This window comes from Apostichopus japonicus, chromosome 1, assembly GCF_037975245.1.
Source record: "Apostichopus japonicus isolate 1M-3 chromosome 1, ASM3797524v1, whole genome shotgun sequence".
NCBI classification, from domain to species: domain Eukaryota; kingdom Metazoa; phylum Echinodermata; class Holothuroidea; order Aspidochirotida; family Stichopodidae; genus Apostichopus; species Apostichopus japonicus.
This window is the reverse complement of record NC_092561.1, coordinates 5,608,983-5,632,444: the sequence shown is the minus strand read 5'-3', so window position 1 is coordinate 5,632,444 and position 23,462 is coordinate 5,608,983. Positions and strand designations below refer to the sequence as shown.

General features: G+C 36.3%; 1 protein-coding gene across 4 annotated transcripts; it reads right to left on the bottom strand.

The window, feature by feature from the left end:
• Window positions 1-1,623: 1,623 nt before the first annotated feature.
• Window positions 1,624-23,141, bottom strand: LOC139965210 (muscarinic acetylcholine receptor M5-like). Of its 4 annotated transcripts, none has more exons than XM_071967387.1 (2): window positions 22,836-23,141; window positions 1,624-6,110 (listed from the first exon to the last, which is right to left on the bottom strand). In XM_071967387.1, exon 2 carries the CDS (start codon window positions 5,248-5,250, stop codon window positions 3,892-3,894), a length of 1,359 nt encoding a protein of 452 aa, XP_071823488.1. In that variant the 5' UTR covers window positions 5,251-6,110; window positions 22,836-23,141; the 3' UTR covers window positions 1,624-3,891. The 4 variants fall into 4 exon arrangements, with proteins under 4 accessions (XP_071823488.1, XP_071823492.1, XP_071823470.1 ...); XM_071967391.1 differs by lacking the exon at window positions 22,836-23,141 and adding an exon at window positions 22,671-22,762; XM_071967369.1 differs by lacking the exon at window positions 22,836-23,141 and adding an exon at window positions 14,534-15,018.
• Between the last annotated feature and the right edge of the window lie 321 nt (window positions 23,142-23,462).

Sequence of the window (23,462 nt, the reverse complement as noted above, 5' to 3'; positions counted from 1 at the left end):
TGTTAACGCAATTTACAAAAATTGACCGTTTTGGGTATTCAAATGTAGCTAAAAAGAGTTAGAATCACTTGTGAAGAAATAATCGGTTCTCTCAGGAAGTGGATTGAAAATAATACAGTTTAACGTTTACCCCGAGGCACCCGACACCTTTCTTGGCCTTGCGCATCTGCGTTTCATATTGTGCGGGGCCAATTAAACCATAAGATATGCCAATAGCGAAACCCTTCAGAATATATTAGCCGAAACGAAATTGCCGATAACTGCGTTAAAATTGTGAACGCAACGGTAAAGGGATGGGAAAAACATCCATGCAACCTCTTCAATTGTCCTCAGTAATGCCAGGTAAAAGCTCCCAGTGTGTGGGTGGCGGTGACTGAAGTACCATTCCCGAAGCAGAGACGAAGAGGTTTGCCATCAAATCAACATGGGTGCTTCAATCTTAAAAGGGTATAACATTAGGTATATATATATATATACGTGTATACTTCATGTGCCACCAACAACCGCGCATGGGTCAGTCCAGTTACTGTACAATGTAATGCAATACAGAATACAATACAGAATATAATACAGAATACAATGCAGAAAAAATACAGAATACAAAATACAACACAGACAAAATACAGAATAAAATACGGAACAAAATACAGAATACATTACAGCATACAGCACAGCATACGGCACGGGCGTGACGGGACAGCACACCACATCACCACACAGTACAGTACAACATAATACAGTAACGTACGGTACACTAAAATACCATACAATACAATGTAGTGTAATGTAATACAGTGCAGTGTAGTTCAATACAATATAGCATAGCACAATACAATACAACGCAAAGCACGGTACAATACAACACAGTACAGTAAAATACAGTTCATCACGGCAAAGCACGGCACAGTACGGTACAGTACACATACATCAGTATAGGCCTACAGCACAGTAAGCTGTAGTACATTGTAGTACGTAAATTACAGTACAGTAGACATTGCAGTAAATTGCAGTGCAGGTTAGTGCAGTAGGCTATAGTATAGCAGAGTGCATACCATTGCAGTGCAGTACAACACAGTACATTACAATGCAGAACAGTATACTGTACTTCTAACCCGAACTTTAGACCGGTAGACTACAAACATGAATTGGTTGTTTCCGGATGCGTGAAAATGGTCCGTTGAAGTTCCTGAATGACGACGTCTTAGGGTCACATATTGTAATTAAAAACATTCTTGGTTATTTATAAGCACATCCCACCCATTTTAAACCTTATCAGACATATTATAGCAAAGTAAAATATCAAAAATATCATACGAAGTCAATAAAATTCAAAGATTCAAAATGGTGTGTCGCAAACAGCACCTAAAACGTGAGGCTGCTGTACTTGATGTGTGTGTGTAAGGCAATCTGCCGGTTGGAGTGAAGAAAACATTACAGCGGTGACACAACCAAAGTTTGGGATGAGATGTGCAATTAATTCCATGGATGCGTACTTACATTGTTTTAACATTATTATTTTTTCATCATATGAAGTAGCACATTGAGGAAAGCCGGTAACCATTCATATATATTTTTTTAAAGATGAAGATCTTAAAGAATATCCAAACAGATTTAAAGAAAACGACAGACAAAACGATTCCTTTCTGATGTATGAAAGATTTGAAGATAAATTTATTCAGCTCCCGAAACAAATAAAAATGTAAAAACTTAGGCTATATACTTAAATAATAAAAAGTCAAAAAACTTTGTAATAAAATCATTGTGAAAAAATATTTAAACTTCGCATTTTTTTTCTCTCACTCTAACCACCTGGAAGGAAAATGCCTTCTATATATTCAATATAAAAACGTGTTCTATATACATTATCCAACCATTCATTAAATGTCATCAAACATGTGTGAACTCATGTTTGTCCCCAAAAGAATTCAAATTTAATATTTGCACATTAATGTACGACCTGTAAAATTATATAGAATAGCTCTTTTATACAAATATATGAAACGTTATCGAGTGTATTACAGTATGGAAATTGTCGCCATTTGCGAGATACAATGTATGCGTTCAATTTTTCGTTATATTATCTTTTAGTGTAGAGGTACCATCAAGCTTCCGTCCAATTAGAATATGCTTTTCTTTTAAATACTTTACTTGCATGTCAAGCCTTAAAACACTTGTACTGCCAATATGAACATGCATGACGAATATCCACTTTTATTCGTTTCATTGTATTTTCAATGAAATATACGTCGAACATCTTAAATTGTCAAAGGTTTTTGTACCACCCCCCACCCGCCCACCCCACGTGACATGAAAATTGTCTGGGCCACGAAATGTTGCGAAAACAATAACAATTTCCACTCGTGGCGTAATACAACTAGGAGGGAATCTCGATTAATTCGAATCATGTTTGGAGTAATAATCGGTAGACATTGGTAAACTTGTTTACTACAAGTCGTTTTTATAAACAACTGCTCTAAAGTTGTTATTGTATGTTATACGCACTTCGTTTTAATGGAAGTATTTTTTATCTTTAAATTTGATAGTATGGCTGAGGATTTGAGAGATCAGTTCCCCCGAGACGATTCGACTTATCTACGAACTTGAAGTGTGGATTCTTGAAAGAAATATGCTGCACTTTTCAGACGAATTCCTGGAATAAAAGATTGTTTAATCTTTCAAACTTGGTTACATTTCATCGAATATACTTCGAGTTAGGGACAAAGGGATTGAGTTCAGATTTCAACTAGGGCAGAACGAAATATGGTGCTCTTCGATATCTCTTTCTAGTTTAAATATGAGATACCATTATTATTTTTTTTCTGGCGATGATAATGCAACCGTTAAAAGTGAATACCAATTAAGCTTAGAGTTTTCATCTGCTCAAAAGAGAGGAACCCAGACGGGTATACAATCAGGACTTGTTACAGGCCTTGACTTGCAATCGTTCAGATAACGTACTACGTAATTAATTATTCTAGATATTTATTTTTTTAATAACTTCATTAACTGAAAAATTACATTCACCAGAAAGAACATCAAGTGTTTATTTAGATCCCCAAAAGTGTTTTTGTTATATCTTCTTCGATGCATGGCGGACTAACCCGAAAAGGAGGGAAAAGGTAGAAAAATATACATAGTAAAAGTAAAGAAAGTAACTTTTTTATCGCTTGTTTAAGCCATTCGTGGATATAGGCAAAGAACTCAGTAACTTGCACGGTCGGAGGGAGGGGCGAATAAGGGGGATGTGGAAGGTGACGAACTTCGACGGACAGTGGGGCGAATGACTTTTGATTTGAACTGGCAAACCAAACCTTCCCACAATAGTGAATTCCTTTCGTGATTAACAAAAGTGTACTTGAGAAGTGTGCTTTGAAAAGCAAAACACTAACTGCACTCCAAAGTTATGGAAAGTGGTATACGTTTCAACAATTCCACAAAAGTGTGGGCAGAAGGCGTCATCTGTGCCCCCCTGCTTCCCTGCTAAAAATAAAAGTTCCATAATAAGGCATAATCAATATTCCGCGTATACATTACGAGCGCCAGCGTTCCGCATCGGTTAACATCAAATTAGAGTTCTATATTTCTCTGATCGGACCAAGAAACAAAGAAACCTTAACCACAGTCGATATCCGAAGTACAAAGAAATAATGTTATCCGAGAATAAATGTTATAAACCAGAGAATGGTCAAAGGTGTTTTGTAGGGGTGGCGTCTTCTTCTTCTGTATTCCGTTGCATTCATTCTATAGGATATCCATATACCATGCCAAATGTGGAACGCCCTCATATCTTATTACATCTCGCGTCTTGCCCCCCCCCCACCCCTTCTTTCCTCTTGTTTCTTTCTTTCTTTGTTTTTGGTTTTCTTTGTTTGATTTTGGTTCTGTATACATTTAATTATTCGAAGATCCCCCCAAAGTCAATTGAGATCTATTAATGCACTTGTCGATGTGCATAAATTTGACGAAGTTTCTTCGAAAGAGCAGATTTGTAAATCCGTATATGAATGGATTGATGGTGGAATTACACCACTGGAAGTAAGACACGATTTCCCAAACACGGTCATTCATTAAGTCTTCATCGAAGGATCTGATAACGGCACATATGTAATATGGCAACCAACATACACAAAACACAGCCACAAGCACACCCAATGTGATCGCTGCTTTACGGTGACGTCTAAATTCGCTCTTTTCTCTTTTTAATAGTGATTTTCGTCTCTCTATGACTACCGGTGGTTGTCTTTTTACGCCCGGCGGAGCGCAATCCACTTCATTTGGTCCATCAATATTGGTCACTACAGCTGCATAGGTCACGCTCTTGGGCGGAGGAGGAGAAGGTGGAGGAGGAGGTGGAGGAGGATGGGTATGTTCCTCCTTTTCATCGCTATGGTCGCTGGTTGTCACACTGTTGACGTTTTCATTTTCCACAGAAGTAAAGCTGATGGAATTGGACGACTCTGGTTCCTTCTCTTTCAGTTCGATGTTCTCGTTTACATAGGCGTATGATTGTGATCCGTTACTCGAATCTCCGTTCACGGTGCGACATCTCTCTTTCAAGACGTTATTCGAAGCATCAGAAACTGAGCTTTCATATCTCACGGTCACCATCCCTCTAGCTCGCTCTCGGATATTACTATAAACTTGATAATTCAGGAAAAGCAGGGCAGCAAACGGAATGATAAATTGGACAATCAATTCGAAGAAGTTAAACCATGTCGATGCGACCACTTCCAGCTCGCACTCCTCGGGTTTAGAATTCACTTTACCGATGATGGTTGGATATAAGAACGCTATTGAAAGATAAAGCAGTAAAGTGGTAACCCATGCCAACGAGAGAATCACGAGGACTTGTCGAAATGTCTGAAATCTCTGATAATCCAGTCCTTTGGTCAGTAGCCAATACCTATCCAAGCTGATGAAGACGATAGTAAAAGTCGACATCATCAGGACGGAGTAATCCAAAACGAGCCATAGTTTACATACGATCGCTCCCAACATCCATGAATCTTGTATCCACCATACAGTGTTTATAGGGAAAATAAATAAGCCTACCAAAAGATCTGTTATAGACAGATTTAAAATCAGCGTGTAAGCTACCGTTTTCCGTATCTTTTCGTCTCTGATGTATGCAGCTATCACCATGGCATTGCCAACGACAGTCACAACGCAGAGGACCACATTGACCGAGACTACAGTCCATAGCGGTGCGTAGATGGTCTCGTCCTCCTCCTCATAACTACTTGAAGACATATTTAACTATACAGCTATATTCCTCTAGTCAAAAGCACCCTCCTTATAAAGAAAACCTCAGGTTGATTCCTTAAAAAAACTTTTGATCTCTCCTAACATTTGGTCGTATACGATTCTAACAACTATCATCAAACTTGAGTTCAGGAAATGCGGTTCCACTTTTCCATTTTTCCAAATTTTGACTATGATCACACACGCACACAAAGCGCGCAAGCACGCATGAAGAAATGAAGATGGTGATAAATAGTAGTGGTCAAAATTTTTCCGTCAGATCGTTGTAATTTTCTTGTCTATATTTGCTTAGGCTACTATTTTAATCCGCAATATAGTCTGCTATCATCCGTTTCTTGTAACATCCACATCAGACAGTTGCTAAATCAAAATGATTTCACCACGTATCATGTCAGCTTAAGATCGTACCACGAAACTATTCTCTAACTTCTCCGTATGTTCGGTGTCGTCAATTATTTCGCAGCGATGAACAACGTTCCCAGAGATCAAGTTATTTACCGACTAAAATCCTCCAAAACCAAAACCCAAAATAAAAACTAAAGAGAGATACATTGCCTTATAACAATTTTTTTTTCTATTTTCAAGAATCGTTTTCGAGGGTTTGTATTAAGTTTCCAGCTGACTTGCACTCAGTGGTTGGTGTGGTTCATTGGACTTGTTTCTGTATTGGCAGTTGATCAAAATGTAAGTTGATCGATGTACGTGACTCATATTCAAGTTTCAATTTCTTCTCAAAATTGATGCGAGAGCTGCTTGAGGTACGTCAAGAGAATAGTTGTAATCCGTTTACATCACCGGGGAAGGAGATGAGGGAAGAAGATGAGGCAATTTGATGTCTTCTTTTGGCTCTACAAATGACAGATAAAAGGAAGAAGAATAAAAACGTGGGTTCTTAAGTTTTTTTTAGGATATCTAAAAACTGATCACATAATATCAATGAAAGTTGTTATATTTCCCGTGTTTTATGCGACTTTCTTCGATTTTGCAAACAACTATACACAATCTTTCGAGAAAAAAAAACGAGTTAACATATTCTTAGCACGAGATTACGTGTTGCAATGTGAAGAACGTCGCAAATATAAGTTACGTCATCAACGTCACAGCAACGTTTTCTTCTTTAGAACGTTCGGAAAACGTTTTATACTGTAATATAGGGTGATAAAAATATATCCATATACTTTCTTAATATGAATTATTCAGTATTCAATGGAACGCAGCTACTCCCCTCCCCCACCCCCCCCCCCCGAAGCACGTAACTTACTTTTACAAATACCCTGTTGAAAATAACAAAAATACCACACATGAAATATCAACAATGACCGCTGTATCAATCCCCATCCCTTGACAGAACTGAAGTTACCACGTTAAAGGGAATGAAGACTCGCGCACAAAGTAACGTCTGATGCGGGTAATCTGACCTAGTTCCGAATGAGGTGTGACAGAAGTGTTAGACACCACCATCAATGCCCAGAAAATACACACACAGCTTGCTACCGTCGGTAAAACACTAGTGTACAGTCAATACATGCAGCTATATGGTCAATGCCCACAACACAGTGTACATAGCAGCGCTGGATCTCAGGTCCAGATAAAGATAACAAGGTATCACGTTTCATTACTGTCTGCATTTTGTAGCGACAAGAAGAAAACTTCACTTGTTAGCAACGGAAAGTTAACTTTATTCAGAGGGCAGCAGGCGGTTTGGGGAGAGTCTTCAATGCCTTTAATGATTCTGACAATGTTATACCTTCACGTCGTTTAGAGAATCTGAGAGGAGCATCTAAGCCCCTATACATATATGATATTTAGCTAATCGGTTCACTTATCGAGTAGAATCAGAGTCGTCGAGAGGCAAGATCAGGACCAGGGGAGAATTATGTCATCTGGACCTCTTTATATAATCTTCATTGCTTCATGAGTTAGTTAACGATGACACTGTACTATTATCTATTCCATAATTCCCCCTGGCCCTCGCCGTATTTTCCCGAGCTTTCTATTTGATCCCGGTCCTTACTACTGTATCGCAGTGACTGAGCTTCCATTCCCCACTACCCCATCCCCGCCCTCTCGCCAGGCCTCTTTAGAATAGGAGTAAAAATATCCTTAATTTACGAAAAAGTGGGTCATTGACCAACGGTATTTTGTTAAGTTTTTAATTTATAGAAATAGCAAAGCTTCATATACGTGTTATGCCTGCTTGATACAGATTAATGTGTCATTTAAGTACAAGGTTAACGCAGAATCCATCTCGAGCATGTATAACCCATTTGTGTCATCTCACATGTTCGCTAGATCCATTAGTTGAGTGCACACTTAGGCATGTTTACAAGAGCCATTGAACTTGTTCAAGCCCTTTCGTTTGCTGTCATTAATCGTGTCTAACAAGAAAGGAACAGAGATATCGGAAATGTTGCATCCGTCTGTTACTAATTAAACCAGTTGTATTGTTGGTATTATGCCGTTTCTTGTGACGCAAGAGCATGATGAAAAAAAACTACAAAAAAGGTATAAGTTCGTTACTTTAATGCATCACAGCGGGACGTTTCTTTAATAGTCACGTTACCTTTCTAATCACATGGCAATACTCATATACCTTATCGATCAACACATATTACTACGCAGGAGAGAACCATATATTTTTAGCGAACTTTCATTTATGTTTCAAGACTCGAGGTCAGTTGATATTCAGGCGAGGAAATATACCAGCAAATTGCACAGTTTTGCGTGGGAAGAAATAATTGTGTTCGAACGGAACATTGCTTTTAAAAAAAACTTGTATATAGAAATTTGGTAATCACGACAGGTTACCACGGTAGATAAACATGGTAATTAACTAAGGCAGTCAACGATTGCGATATTATCAGGGTGCAGTGATACATGAAACGTATTACAGTGACAGATCTTTCCTATCCAGAAAAAGGTTCATGTTGACGTTGATGTTGTTAATGTTTCATAATGATGTTGCTACGGTTGATCGTGATGTTGCTAATGTTGATGGTTATGGTTATGCTAAATTTCGATGTTGAAGTTACCATGCTATTATTGCTGATGTTAGATGTAGATGTTGCTGCTAATGTTTTATTTGATGATGACGACGACGACGACGATGATGACGATGACGATGACGATGACGCTGATGATGATGATGATGATGATGATGATGATGATGATGATGATGATGATGATGATGATGATGATGATGATGATGATGGTGCTGATGGTGATGATGGTGATGATGATGATGATGATGATGATGATGATGATGATGATGATGATGATGATGATGATGATGATGATGATGATGATGATGATGATGATGATGATGATGATGATGATGATGATGATGGTGATGATGGTGATGATGATGATGATGATGATGATGATGATGATGATGATGATGATGGTGCTGATGGTGATGATGGTGATGATGATGATGATGATGATGATGATGATGATGATGATGATGATGATGATGATGATGATGATGATGATGATGATGATGATGATGATGATGATGATGATGATGATGGTGATGATGGTGATGATGATGATGATGATGATGATGATGATGACGACGACGACGACGCCGACGACGACAATGACGATGACGACGATGACGATGACGACGATGATGATGTATGTAAACAAACATTTCAAAGGAATCTTTTTACAGGGAAGTAAAGCGTTTGAAGAACACCTGCAGTGATGACATCACAGAACACCTACTGCGATCCACTCCTTAAGAAATAATGACAAGTATACATATTCGGAATCTTTTAAAAAAGAATCTGCTTGTCTCTCACGTGACGTCATCACAGGGGCGGAGGGAGAGGGGGAGAAAGATCATAATGAAGGAATCTACTAGAAGTTTTTTTTGTCCGTTATATGAGAACATTTCGCGCTCATACTTATAGAATTACTGTCAGTTAAAACCCTACAATTAAAGGCACACACTATGGGGATGACATCTGCAAGTCTTTCCCCCACGCAACGCCTCTGAATTTACACCATAAGATGAAAGAACCGCCTATAGGGGTGACATTTGCAAATTGCCTGCAAACTGTTTATCTTGGTTGGAGCATTTCCGAACAGTCTCCAAAACCTATATTTTGACAACTGTATGGTCACGAATACACAGAAATACATAGACACAGGTTGGAAATATAGGTAAAGGTTCACGATATTGTTCGATGTGGTAATGTATAGTGATTAACTTCACACTGCACGTGGTAACGTTTACGGCTATATGTTGAGGTCCATATGAGGAAAATAATCATAATTGAAGCTACAATTACCGATATTTTACCCAATGTAATATGCAAAAGAGCCGTAATAAGTTAAATATCATGACAATTTTGTTTTTTGTTTGTTTTTCGTCTGACATTTAACATTTGACAGTAATACTTCGATATAGAAGGCCATTGATATGACAGGGGGGTAAACTAAAGAGTTGCTCACCTCATTACAAAATGAGTTTCTTTTCTTGATTGGTAGAAGGGATACCCTCCCCCCCCCCCACACCACCACAAGTAAGGAAGCATATAATTATAAACCATCACACACAAGAGACAGTTTTAACCGCAGCGCATGTATGGTTTGCTGTGATGATCCCCTTCCCTTCCTCACCCCGACCGCTTCGTCCCTCCCTGTGCACCATTTTACAGATATTTTGCACTGCAAAGTTACATAGCAAAACCTCTGCTCCGTTAGGTTTGGTTGTGCATCCGTTTTACAAATAGACCCTTTTTACCAAAAAAAAAAAACTCTTATTGGGTCGTCCCCCCCCCCGATTACCCCACCCCTACAAAATATTACAGTGTTCTGTTGAGTTATGGTTGGCGAAAAATTATTGCTTCAAAATGGAAATCTTCTTGCGGGGCCGCGTTGAATTAAAAGCTATTTGAAAACTTCACGCGCGGGCAACGTTATACCAATGGATTCGTACCACACAAACATACCATCAGTCAGGCGCGTAGCCAGGAATTTGCCAAGGGAGGGGCGAAAGTGTAGATTCGGCATTGCAAACTATCTAAGCGTAGCGCCACCATGATTGGCGCGAAGCGTATAAGAAAATTTTGGCTGAAAATGCCTCCCGGATCTCTGGAAATAGCAATTCCCAGGCCTTGTAAGTTGCATCTTAGCATTTTCTCTTTTGAAAATACTAGCGATATCATAAAAACATTAAAAAAAAAATTTAAAAATATGCTCAAGGGGGGGGGCGGCTGCCCCCTTCGCCCCCCCCCCCTTGGCTACGCGCCTGCCATCAGTGTCTCGCTTAGAATATAATGTACGTGTTTTATTACCGATGGATTAAGACGGTGACGTAGCCAGGGGGTGGGGGGGGGGTAGGTACGAAACGGGGACGGCAAAGTCGTATGCAATGACCAAATAATTCTCTGACATTTTAAATGGAGACAAATATATGCCATTGACTTCTTCTACATGCTGCTTTTATATATTTTGCTGGTTTATAGGCCTATATATATGCTGATTTTGTGCACTGGAGGTACTATTCTTTCGGCACGGTCGTTTCATGCATTTAAACATATATTGTAATAAGATTCAGTAATTATTTTAGTAATCAGTATATAGGCCTACATCATAACACAGTTACATATTTTTGCGGATCCGTTTTGAAGTATTCTGCTTATAGTACTTAAAAAAAAAATAACAGTCATGTTACATTCTGAAGTTTGCTGTCGGCGATATTTCTCACCAAGGAGGAATATTTTAGATAGTTGCAAATTGATCTTATACCTCTGCAGTTTTATTTTAATATTGCTGCCTCGGGTTCTAATATTATACTTTCTTTGCATTGCATATCTGCGAACCTGACGTTTGTTATCCGTCGGCCTCTTGCAGGTACAGTATTCACGTGTAAGATAAAACCTAAAAGAAAATCAAGCTACGCAGTCTTCATCGATTCTCCAATGGCGTATATAGTTACAATTGTAGATTAAAAGTCTGGAATTTGAAAGAAGATATACAAATTGTAGAAACACTCTTGATGTGAGATTCGGAGTGATAAACATTAATATAGCGAGGGGGAAAAAACACACTTTTCCTTCAAAACTTCAGCTTTTTTTGGGTACTCTCCTTGCTGAAGTGAAATAACAGAATAAGTGAACAAGATAATTAAGCCCTTCGTGATGTGTGTCTTCGTGGGAGGCGCAACCATGTAAAGACGTGGCGGGTGGAGGGGTGGGGGCAAAATAGCCCTCCCTCCCCCTATTAAGTCAGAGGGTTTACCCGCCCCCACTGGCAGACAGAATATTACCAAAACCAATTCTAGCGTAGCCCAGTACTTAAAAATATAACATATTAATGAGGCACAACATAACACAGTCGACAAGTTTTCAACATTGTTTCAAAGAAGTTGCAAATTATAGCACCATTTTGAATCCAAGCACCTTAAAGTCTACCAAAATTTCTAAAAGGGAAGCGGCCACCCCTCCCCTCCCCAGACAACATGGCATCGTTGCCTAACGCTCCCCTCCCCCTCCCCGAATACAATGATGGTTGAGCCATTGGTTTCATCAACTTGTATACCATATAAATTTTAGACCGAGGCAATGTATTGTGACCAAGGCCTGTGAAAATAAGATATCATTTGATATCGATCAACTTACCTAAGATATTTGATGTTTAAAATCGAGTGAATGGTGAGTATTAGCGTACATGGTATAGTAACTCCTTAATCCACTGATGTTTTACATCCTGTTATACTTATGATGTGACGTATGGTATCATTTACAAAGGTTTGAAAATTATTCTCATTCCATCACTCATGGTGCAAATTTTGCGGGTTCATTCGTTCATTCATGCATTCATACATTCACGCATTCATGCATTCGTACATTCATACATGCATACATGCATACATTCATACATTCATGCGTTCATACATCTATGCATTCGTACATTCATACATTCATAGATTCATAGATTCATACATGCATACATTCATACATACATTCATACATATATTCATACATTCATGCATTCATGCATCATACACTCATGCATTCATAGATTCAAACATTCATACATTCATACATTCACACATTCATACATTCACACATTCATACATTCATACATTCATATATACATACATACATTCATTTGTTTTATCATATGCAGAGTACAAAGTGTAAGCAAGAGTATAAGTTATACATAAAAGTGGACAGAAGTAAACTAAGAAACCTTGATGGCTTAACAAGCACAATACTCACTGAGCAAAAAACATACAAGAAAAAGAAGCAAAAGCACAATAAATAATACAACAACCTTCCATCCCCAACAAATCACAACTTTGGCGTTTCATGATTGATACGAGAAAAATACAATCCTTTGATTCATGAAACATATGACAATGTAAACTATATGTACAATTGTATATAAACTTACTTAAATTAGAATAACAGGAGTAATAAATAGGGCTATTACGGAGATGATTTGGCTTCAAACTGTATAGTAGTCTTACCCCAAAATCGATATCCAATGACCAAACAGCTTTCTCTCAAACCAGACACATTAAAAGCAAAAGCAAATAAACGATGGCGAAATAGAAAACAAACATTTCCAGTCATTCGATACTTCATCCATCCCAATACGTGTTCCTTATATTTGACAACTCATCCATCGATGATTGGCTTTTATAGACCATTTAGTCACGCAACGTGATTTGCTATGTCCGATATACATGTATATATATATATATATATATATATATATATATATATATATATATATATATAAATATCGGACAGAGCACACCAAGCGCGTCATGTAAATTACGAAACTTCTGTTCATTGTCCACGAGCGACAGATTAATCAAATATGAATTGTTCAACTTATCGTGAAAGCTTGAGGGATTGATTTTAAAGAGCTTAAAAAAAAACTTTGATTTTCCCAAGTTAATTCCCCCAAATCGTCACGAATCATTTCAAGTTGATTGTGAGAATGATAGTATGGCTTTCTGACGCAGTCATGCTACTAATGATAACATCATTCACGGTCACATGTTTCACATTGACTATATACTGATCCCTTGATGCTGTTCTGTGTCATGTCTTCTCTTTGGCGGAGGCACGTACGTTTGATTTATTTCGTAAGGTTAGGCCAGTGGTAACGACAGTAAAAAAAAAAAAAATAAAAATAATGACTACATGACATAAACATGTTTTGAGCAAGCACATACTAATCTTACATCTAAATATGTACATATATATATATATATATATATATATATATATATATATATATATATATCATATATCATATATCATAAATCATATATCACAAATCATATATCATATGTGTCATAATTGATGTTTATCTGTAACAGTCACATTTATACTGAAGAAAGAAATAAAGAAAGAAAAATAATGAAATATTTCACATTTCGTTTTGTAAAATAGCTTTTAATGATTCATCTTGATGTGTATCCTCCTATGTGTATGTGTGTACATTTTGTATGAAAAAGAACAACATGATTTTTTTTGAGACTGTTCCAAAAAAAAAAGCATATTAAATAGCAAGTGTTAATAAGCATTTGTTTGAGTTTATACAAGGCAGCGGTGAGAACAAAATCAATGTTACAAATCTTCCTTTTTCAACAGCACTAATCAAGCAGCAACGGGTAACAGTAAAGTTATTTAAGCAGACGCTTGCGCGTAGACCTATATTAAATACGGCCTAAATATGGCCTAAATATGCCTCAAAATGCATCATTGCACGTCATCTTATACAACCTTCTGATTAATAAAAAATATGATAGACATGCTTCAATATTTGTAAAACAATCAGTTCACCGTTCAAATCATGAGTAGAGCATTTGACGTATATATCTTCAAATTCGTGTAAAATTTTGCTCAAGTATCAGAAAGAAAATGTTGTATAGGAGTGTTCTGATAAGATTAAAGCTATTGTAAAATCACTACTGCTTCCACCATATATGCTTGAGAAGTATCATATACTTACCCCCATCATGTACCTAACTTGACGGGGTTGTGATAGAACACTATTTTTACCCCATGTCTTACGATTTATAAAACGATCGTACGATTTAGAAAACGATTTAATACACCATCCATTTTTTCTCTTTTTTAATTTTTTTTTTATTAGTCTTATAGCCTCGTTCCTCTTGACGTTGATTTTGTTGAGCTCAATGACATTCAATGTAACAAAAGAATTGATAATTTCATACATTGAAGGGTAATAAAATGTTAAATACATATCAGAAAAATATATCTATATATATATATATTACCTCGATGAGAAAATACGTATCAATGTAACCACTCAAGCTGTATCTTCCTGATCTGTGCGTAAGACAACATCCATCGCGAAAATAAAATCTGCAATCGCTGGTAAAATGTTATCCTGAAGCTGGCGAAAAGGTTTACATATCCTAAAGAAACCATGAATACATATAGTTCATGGCATATGTACCCGTCATTAATGTCCACATTCCCCCCAAAAATGAACGTTTTCCGAAAAATGATATTTTTACATAGATTTCGTACACAGCTTACAAGCGAACAGTCTTACACAACACAATCATCAAAGGCAATGACTCTATTGTTTCAACACGCGAACCTGCGGATGAGACAACCAGCGATATTTCACCAGCCAGCACTATAGGTCATAATCGTGTGTAGCTCGAAACCAGCCTAAAAGAGAGGCAATGCGAGTTTTGTCTCGCAACGTATATATTCACCTTACTGTATAGTGTAGAAATACATGTATGTATATGATATGAGAAAACCAAAAGTGAAACTGGATCCACAGTTGATAAAACAGGAGATATAAGAGAGTTTTGTTAATATTATAATCTATTATCCATCCTGTCAATAACAGAACTTCGTTAGTTCTGAGTCAACGCTCACATTTGTAGTACCGATTGTCTCTGATGAGCCATAACTTATATTTTAAAATATGAGTTCATTATTGCATGTATATATATATATATATATATATATATATATATATATATATATATATATATATAATGCAGGGAATACAGGACTACATTACTTACATAGGCCTAGTGAGCAGATAACTGATGATTAAAAGTACTTTTGCGATTAACCATGTCAGTCTACATACGATGCACATTAACTTCGAATCATCAAGCTTCATTTAATTTTTTTTTATCAGTCCAGTTTAGCATTTGTAATAAGTTGAATTTTTCAGTATCCAGGATATGTATTTATATTTTATTTTATAGTTGTTATTCGTGCATCATACTGAATTCGGGTGTATACTTAAAACAAAAGAAACCTTTTTATAATCACTATTTGTAGGCAATTTTTCTATTTTTAATCAATAACAAGTATTTGTAATCTACATTCAGTAATCTGTATTTCAGATCTGTTTTCTTTGTTTCATTAGTCTCTATATGGCTACTTGGTTTCTATCTGTTTAATCTGTACTTGTAATCAATTGCGACTCTTATTCTATATTGAAACAAACACAGATAGAATTTTTAAAAACAACTTTATCAATCGGCCGGAGATTAGTCGACAATTAAACCAAATAGAGTCAATATTTATATTGTCTTGAAGACATATGTTGTAGTGGCTTTTATATCTTGTGTGGTCTGTTTCGGTTTATCCTGTGGAAGTCGTTAGTGGCGTTTTTCTATTTCAAACTTTACCAGCTTAGTACCTTTTAAGTTTACAAATACAAACGGACATATTTTTTTAAGTATACATCCGAATTCAATATCATGATACAAACAAAATAATACAAAAAAAAATGATAAATATCATGGATACTGAAAAAAACAAAAAAATCGAATCCTGCACGTGGATGCTCCCTCAGTCTTGCAAATATCACTTCTTTCAAACTATAGTAACCCAAATACATCTAGTAAAACAGCATAGATTGTGTCGTGTCATTCGATTAATGTTCAGTTAAAGTATTAATGCAACGGTGTTAATAATATAGTTAACTACTAGTTATTTAGTCCCGTTTCGTATATGTCAACTAGGCTAGACTCAGTGATCAAAGAAGTTAGCCAAGCCTATCTAATAAAAAGTCAGCTTTTTCAAGTAAGGCAACTATATCTCACCGTTTTAAAAATACGGGTTTCCATATTAAGCATACCTCAACAGCCTGACATTTTACCGTCTAAATAAATATGCACCAAAGTCAACCAATTGCTTTAAGAAGGAAATTTAAATTTATTTATCAGCATTGGCAATATTTATCCCCCTTTTCTTCTTTGGCAAATACGAATGCTCTTTTGTCTTTTTTTATCCGTAGGGTATATAGTCAGATCAGTTTCATTTCGATCTGAAATTGAACTCTAATTCGTATAACCAAATTTCGGATCTCACAAAATGAGTTGATTCACGTATAATCTGCCGCAATCCATAAACTGATGACACCCTCTCGTTACCTGATACAGTCACATTATTCGCTGCCTTCTCACAGTGAGCAAACTAACTACTATCGATCACATTAATAAGCAGAAACGATACGAATGTTTCTCGAAATAAAATTGGAAGAAAAGAAAAACCGCATTTGATCATTTTTCTCGCAACCTTTTTAAAGAACAGCCACATATATAGTTCACGGAACCTATAGCGCGTATTTCCTGTCAAACATTCTCGATTTCAAACTTATTTTACGCGTTAATCTTTCTCAGGTATAGGAAATGTGTATATATATATATATATATATATGTATGTATATATATATATATTTATATATATTATATATGTTCAACTATATATATATATATACATATATATATATATATATATATAATTGAACATATATATTTATATATGTTCAATTATATATATATATATATATATATATATATATATATGTATATATAAATTTTAATTATATATATTTATATATATATATATATATATATATATAAATATATATTTATATTTATAACACTCCAGACCGTGACCATTTAATTTAATTCAATTCAGTTCAATTTATTTTCAGTTTCAATTGAATTATAATTTTGATTGCTCGAAATTGACTTATAAGTCAATTTCGAGCAATCAACATAATCGTTACAATCAAGCACTACAAAGATTAAAACATAATATATTGAGAACATTAATACTGATATGAGATAGATATTAATTCAAAGAGAGTAGAACATACAGTGGAAAGATAATTAAAAGATTGAGGAGACTACTAAGAATGGTTAACCGAGAAAACTTGTGGCCCATAATTAGAGCAATTAAGGAAAATAGGCAAACGAATATAATAACTAGGCCTATATAGAAACTTCTTTTACTGAAGCCATACATGATACGTGGTGTATTCATGCAAACTGACTTGTACATGACATATATATGCAGCTTTTAGTTTTCATTTTCTTAGCACCATCATGTTGCGAACTCTTTCGGCGTCCCATAGTTTAAACATTAACATTCATTTTACTGTTGTTAGTCATGCAGCAGCGTCATTCAAATCTATAGCCCGTTATTCACAATAACTCGTAAATAAACCCCATATGTGGGCGTATACATGCCGTGTAGTAACAATTACTATACATGCCGGTGAACTAGAAAACATTAGCCCCGGTTGTTATATGCAAAGTGGGTATAGGCTGAGTAAATCTGCCAGCTAGTTGGGAAAATTTTCCAATGTAAAATACTCCTCCTCTCATATTATACTTCACCGTACACGGATATTCATACTGCTCGTATGCATATATATACTGTTAGTATACAATTGCATTGAAGCATGACATGAAACTATACTTTATATATAGAAGATTGTCCAAACTGGGTTTTTATATGCTACGAAGATACTACGTATACCTGCAGTTCTCACTTTCATGTAATAACCCGACAAGTCTATATTTCATTGCTATAAATGATCTACCATTAACCATATTAAACGCTTCTGCAACTTTGAATTAACTAACCTATATAGGTACAACCCTCCAGTCACAAACTAAGACCCTTTTCCCCAAACATGTTAGGCAAAACAATTTTGACATCCTTTCCATCGTTTGCCTAGCAGCATTGAAGATATGTGTAAAAGTAATAGAAGTAAGAGTGCCTGACGTTTTACCATTGTGTATATATATATAAATATATATATATATACATATGTATATATATATATATATATATATATATATATAAATGTGTGTGTGTGTGTGCGTGTGTGTCGGTCCGTGTGTGTGCGTGCATTTATACTAAGTAATTAAAGCCTGTATTCCATTCTTTCAGTCCCTTGTCAGAAACACTGGTAACCCTTTCCTTACGACCGACTTTACGTATATAAGATTTCCTTAAAAAAATATATAAAATGTGCGAATTGATGGATGACTTGTTAAATGGTCGTTTGTATTTAAGAAAAATAAAATTCCCAACTGATGCCACTTTACGCTGCTTATTCCGTCGATCAATCTTTAATTGCTTATTTCCCCAAGGCGTATACAATCAAGCAATAAATAATATATTAAACTACAAATATAAATAGTTCTATAGAATTATTGAAATGTTCTTTCATCATGACGATGCTTCAAAACATCATCACTTCTGAAAGGGATTCTTCTTCATCTCTAGTTCATATAGTGGCGTGGAAAATATCACATAATAACGATATATAGGCTAGGCTATATAAAGTGTAGGATAGAAACATTCCAACACAGTACTACAGCATCATTGTGTTTTTCTGCTTTTCTCTTTGTTTGTTTTTCTTGGTGACTTTCTTTGTTTATTTATTCAATGTCAATAATTCAACAAATTAAGTGGTTTGTTAACTTTATTATTATTACACTTTTATGGAAAATATATTTTAAAAACAAAAAATGGAAAATGAAGGAAACAAACTTGCAAACAGGTTAGAACAAAAAAGAAAACACATCTTGTTTCCTTTTCGCAAGAAATATTAATTAATACACAATATACGGAAAAAACATCTTTGCTTCTTTTGTTGACATTTGGCTCCTAAACAATCTAATGGAATAATTGATTCTGCTCTCAAAACAAAAGACATGTGCATTTGGTGATTGAAAAGAAAACTTATTTTGATTGAAAATGAAGGTCAATTTTAAGGCTAAGAGAAGAGAAAGCCCATAACGTGTCTCAACCCTTGCTGACGGAAGGAAGGACTGCACGGGGGGGGGGGGGCGAAGCTATATAGGCATAAACACAAAATTTACTTCTGAAAGATTAATTTGATCCACAGCTAATAAAAGCGGTACAAATGTTGTTTTCAAATGCTAAGGGTGCGATTAGTGGATTTCACATCATGATTTGTAGTACCCCTTAAGCAGTAGGCCGGATCATAGTGAGGTGAGGTTTTCATCCCAGAGCAATCTACGGTTTTCCCATCTGAAATGACTTTCTAACTTGAAAAAGATTCCAAATTTGAGTTTAAATGTTGAATTGGAAACCACCCGACGTGTCAGTTTTAATACATAAGCAATTGCGGGTTTCTCCCACATTTGTGGTAGATTAAGCGTCGTAAAAATAACTGCTGATTATTATTATTATTATCATTACGTGGTCTCTTAATTATTAATGTTCTAATGAAAATGACACCATGTATAAGCCTACCACACCTACATTAGATGTGAACTAACTAACACTCTAATATGCCAGTATGACAGTTCAAAGACGAAGGGTCCTGTACGTGCACGCGTGGCAATGTTTAAGCGAAGACGACAGTGTGTAAACCTACCATACTTTTATAATTACTAGATGAAGGCCTAACTTATAGTCTATCGTAGGCAGTGGCGAACTGGCCACACGGGCATTTGGGCAATGCCCGGTGGCCGGTGGGCCGGTGGGCCGGTGGGCTGGGAGCCTGGTAAACATTACAGCCCATTTTGACAGTAGTTAATAGAGTACAGATATAAACTGTGGGACTCAGCTCATGAATCACCATGTTAGATAGTCTGTTAGCTCGTAAGAAACGCAAAAGAACGTGCTATTGACAACCCGTCCGTCCTAAAATTGTTACGACAAGATATACAAGTACGGTGACCAATGCATTCTGAAATATACATAGCATTGCATGCATGGCAGAGAATACAGCAGGGACGTAGCCAGGCGGGGGGGGGGGGGGTGGGAGCAGGGGGAGCGACCGCTCCCCCCTTTCAGTGTCGATTTTTCTTTAAACTGTCGTTTTTTAGCATGGTATTTTGTCAGTGCTCTTTTGATCTTGAATACTCGTCAGCTCCGTTAACTCGATTGTAATCGTAGTAACATTTACGCCTACTGATTCAACTACTTACTTAGTTTGGCAGATGCAATTAGCTAACTTTAGCTTATAGCCAATTACAAGCCTACAGTTGGCCACTGTGTAATAAAATACATATTGCCTACCTAACCGCACTCTATGGAATGTCACGAACTGTATGCACAACAACGTCGACAACGTTCGTTCTATGAGTCGTCCTAAGGTGTTGCACGAACAGCATGTTATGAAGCTAAGCTAGCAATCGTATACGTGATACGCACTTCCTGTAATAATTATTACACTGCTAATACACTGCGATAACGATATTTGTTTTTAGGGGCCACTGCATATCTGGCAAAATATGAAAGTTTATATTGTCCATCAGTTAAGTTCGTCAAATGTATTAAAGTCCAGACATTGGACAATAAACAAGAATCATCCTACTGGAAAAATTGTAAAAGAGCACTATGTTTGTCTTTCTGATATATTATGTAAAAGAACATGTAAAAGAAAACAAAATCTGCTGATTATGATATCATATGATCAGGGGCGTAGCCAGTATGTAGCACTGTAAGCCCGGGCCTACATTTTTTTAGCCAAGTTATCTTTTTTTTTTAAACACCCATAATTCAAATCGATAAGCTTGCTGGACGAGTTTAAGAGTCTATATACAGGAAAAACTATCGAAATGAACGTAGCAAGAATATGGCTAAATTAGGTGACCTATTCTTCTGTCATCTAGGCTGTCATTTCTATCGCGTGCCGTTTCATTCAACACTCTACCCGCCGAAAAAAGACTAGGATCCGATCTTGTCAGTTTTTTAACATGTAGTTAAGAACCCGTTTACGCAGATAATATTTCAGTTGAGAAAACCGTTGAGAAATTTGCATCAGATTGCAATCGTCGGATACCTCTCGCCTTCTCTTATTAGGCTAACTTAAACATTTAATAGCTACAGTTGTATCAAAGACAATTACTGGCTATAGTTATATCAAAGACATTTCAGGCCTATCTTTGTATCTATAAGTATCAGAAGTTGAAACGTAAGACTACTCTGTACATGTACCTTGCTAATTTTTAATATATTATGTAGTATTGAATTACGTACTATTTTAACTCATTTGTTTTTTGGGTTTAAAAGTGATATTGAATGAGGTGTCTCAAGTTAGCAAGAGGCCAGGGAACCAGAGTGAACACTCGGGAAGGGCCGTTTCCGGCCATCTGAGGGGTTTGTAAAACCAAAAATTTTCTTGTACGCTCCGCGCCAACTGATGGTGGCGCTCCGCTCAGATAGTCGTGCCTACAACTTTGAAAATCCATATCAATCGCAAAAAGTGCCCCCCCCCCTTTCAAATTCCTGGCTACGTCGCTGGAATACAGATATTATTAATCTGCACCTCGTCCTCCAGAAAACGAAGTAAAAAAAGATGAAATATTATTAGATTATTTGGATATCACTCAGAAGCTAAGTCCTGAGAGATTATGTATGAACAAAAATGACCCACATACAGTAGGTTGTTTGTTCAATGACACAAAAACATCTTGAGGCGTTCCTGTTGATGTCTGTGGCAAAAAGGATCTCGGCCAAACTTGACACTAAAAATATCACTGATGGTGTGGCTGCCAGAAGCAGCGAACTGCGTAGGCTCCTACTCTCGTAGACATGACATGTGCTCGTGTTATTGAACATGCATGTTTTAGTGGATTTTAGTTAGGTTTTTTTTCCATTTTTTTTTAAGCGAGTTGTCACAAAATGGTTGAAAAACTAAATAAAATCCAGTTTAACAGTTTTTAACTTTTCTCAGTTTAATCAAGTTTTGCTTCTGGAAAATTATTATGGGTCTTTTTTAAAGGATTATTGTAACCTAAAATTGTAACCAAAATTGAGAAATATAGCACCATTTTGCATCTAGGCATTCCGTAACTTCAAAAAAAAAAATCTGTTCAACTGCATAAAGAGGACAAGCTAGCCTTTATATAAGCCTATCACACTTTTATATGCATGTATATGTAAGTCTAAACGAGTGACAAATAAAGCTCAGTACGTAATGGTTATTGTGTGTAGGAGTAATCTACTTATTAAGCATTTGTATAGCCTATAGAGTTAGCAGGCGCGCCTTAACATCTATATACGTAGGCCTGTTCACTAAATGATGGTCGCGTTGCATGATATCACATACGTTAATCATGAACTTATGGCCTCAAATTGCAATAAAACAAAACTTGCCTTTGATAGATCGCTTAACACTCACAGATTCCCAGTAGACGGTAACAAATCATAATGAAACAAGAAATGAAACAGTCCAAGGTGAAATATATATCCATAGATATAAGTGCTTGCAGCCAGTCAAAAATATCGTATTTTTATGAATAAAGGTTAATAAAGGCCTACCAGTTGACCAGTGTCCGTGTCTGACGTTTGCATTTAGCTCTGAGTGTGACTTAGCCTATACGTTGTAGCGTTTCCTCTTAAAGGGTGATAGAGTACGGTGAAATAGTTTGTTCTGCGTGCAACATTTTATGGAAGTAAATATCGCTGTCTGCATCTAAGGTGCAAAAGTAAATATATATCTTTGCCAGGTACGCTTAATGTATTTGAAGGTTAACTACTGCACAATGCTGGCGTTTGAAGCATCAAGTTTGCGATTTTTCACATCCAGTGCTCTGATGCGCTGTTACTATATATACCAGGTTTTTCGTAGCCGCTTATACAACACTTAAATGACAAATGTAGCTAAACTAAAATATTTAATACCAGCAGAATCATAATCAGTTTTCATTATGATCAATGGCAAGTCCTGCAGGCGTCATATATAGGTTGGCTTTAACTTAGGTCGTAATGTGTGATGTAATTATAACATGTTAGGCCAATACGTGTAGCCTAAGTATAACAGTTTAGCCTATATGCCAACGTAATCTATGTGTATACATTTGCTGCCGCAGCTACGGTAATTACAATCTCTTTAGCAGCCTCGGGCTAGTAATGTAATAGCCTACATAATTCCGTATATATGGAACA

What these genes read in the sequence shown, in the direction of transcription:
- LOC139965210 (XM_071967387.1), bottom strand. Translation starts at nt 5,250, where the DNA reads ATGTCTTCAAGTAGTTATGAGGAGGAGGACGAGACCATCTACGCACCG.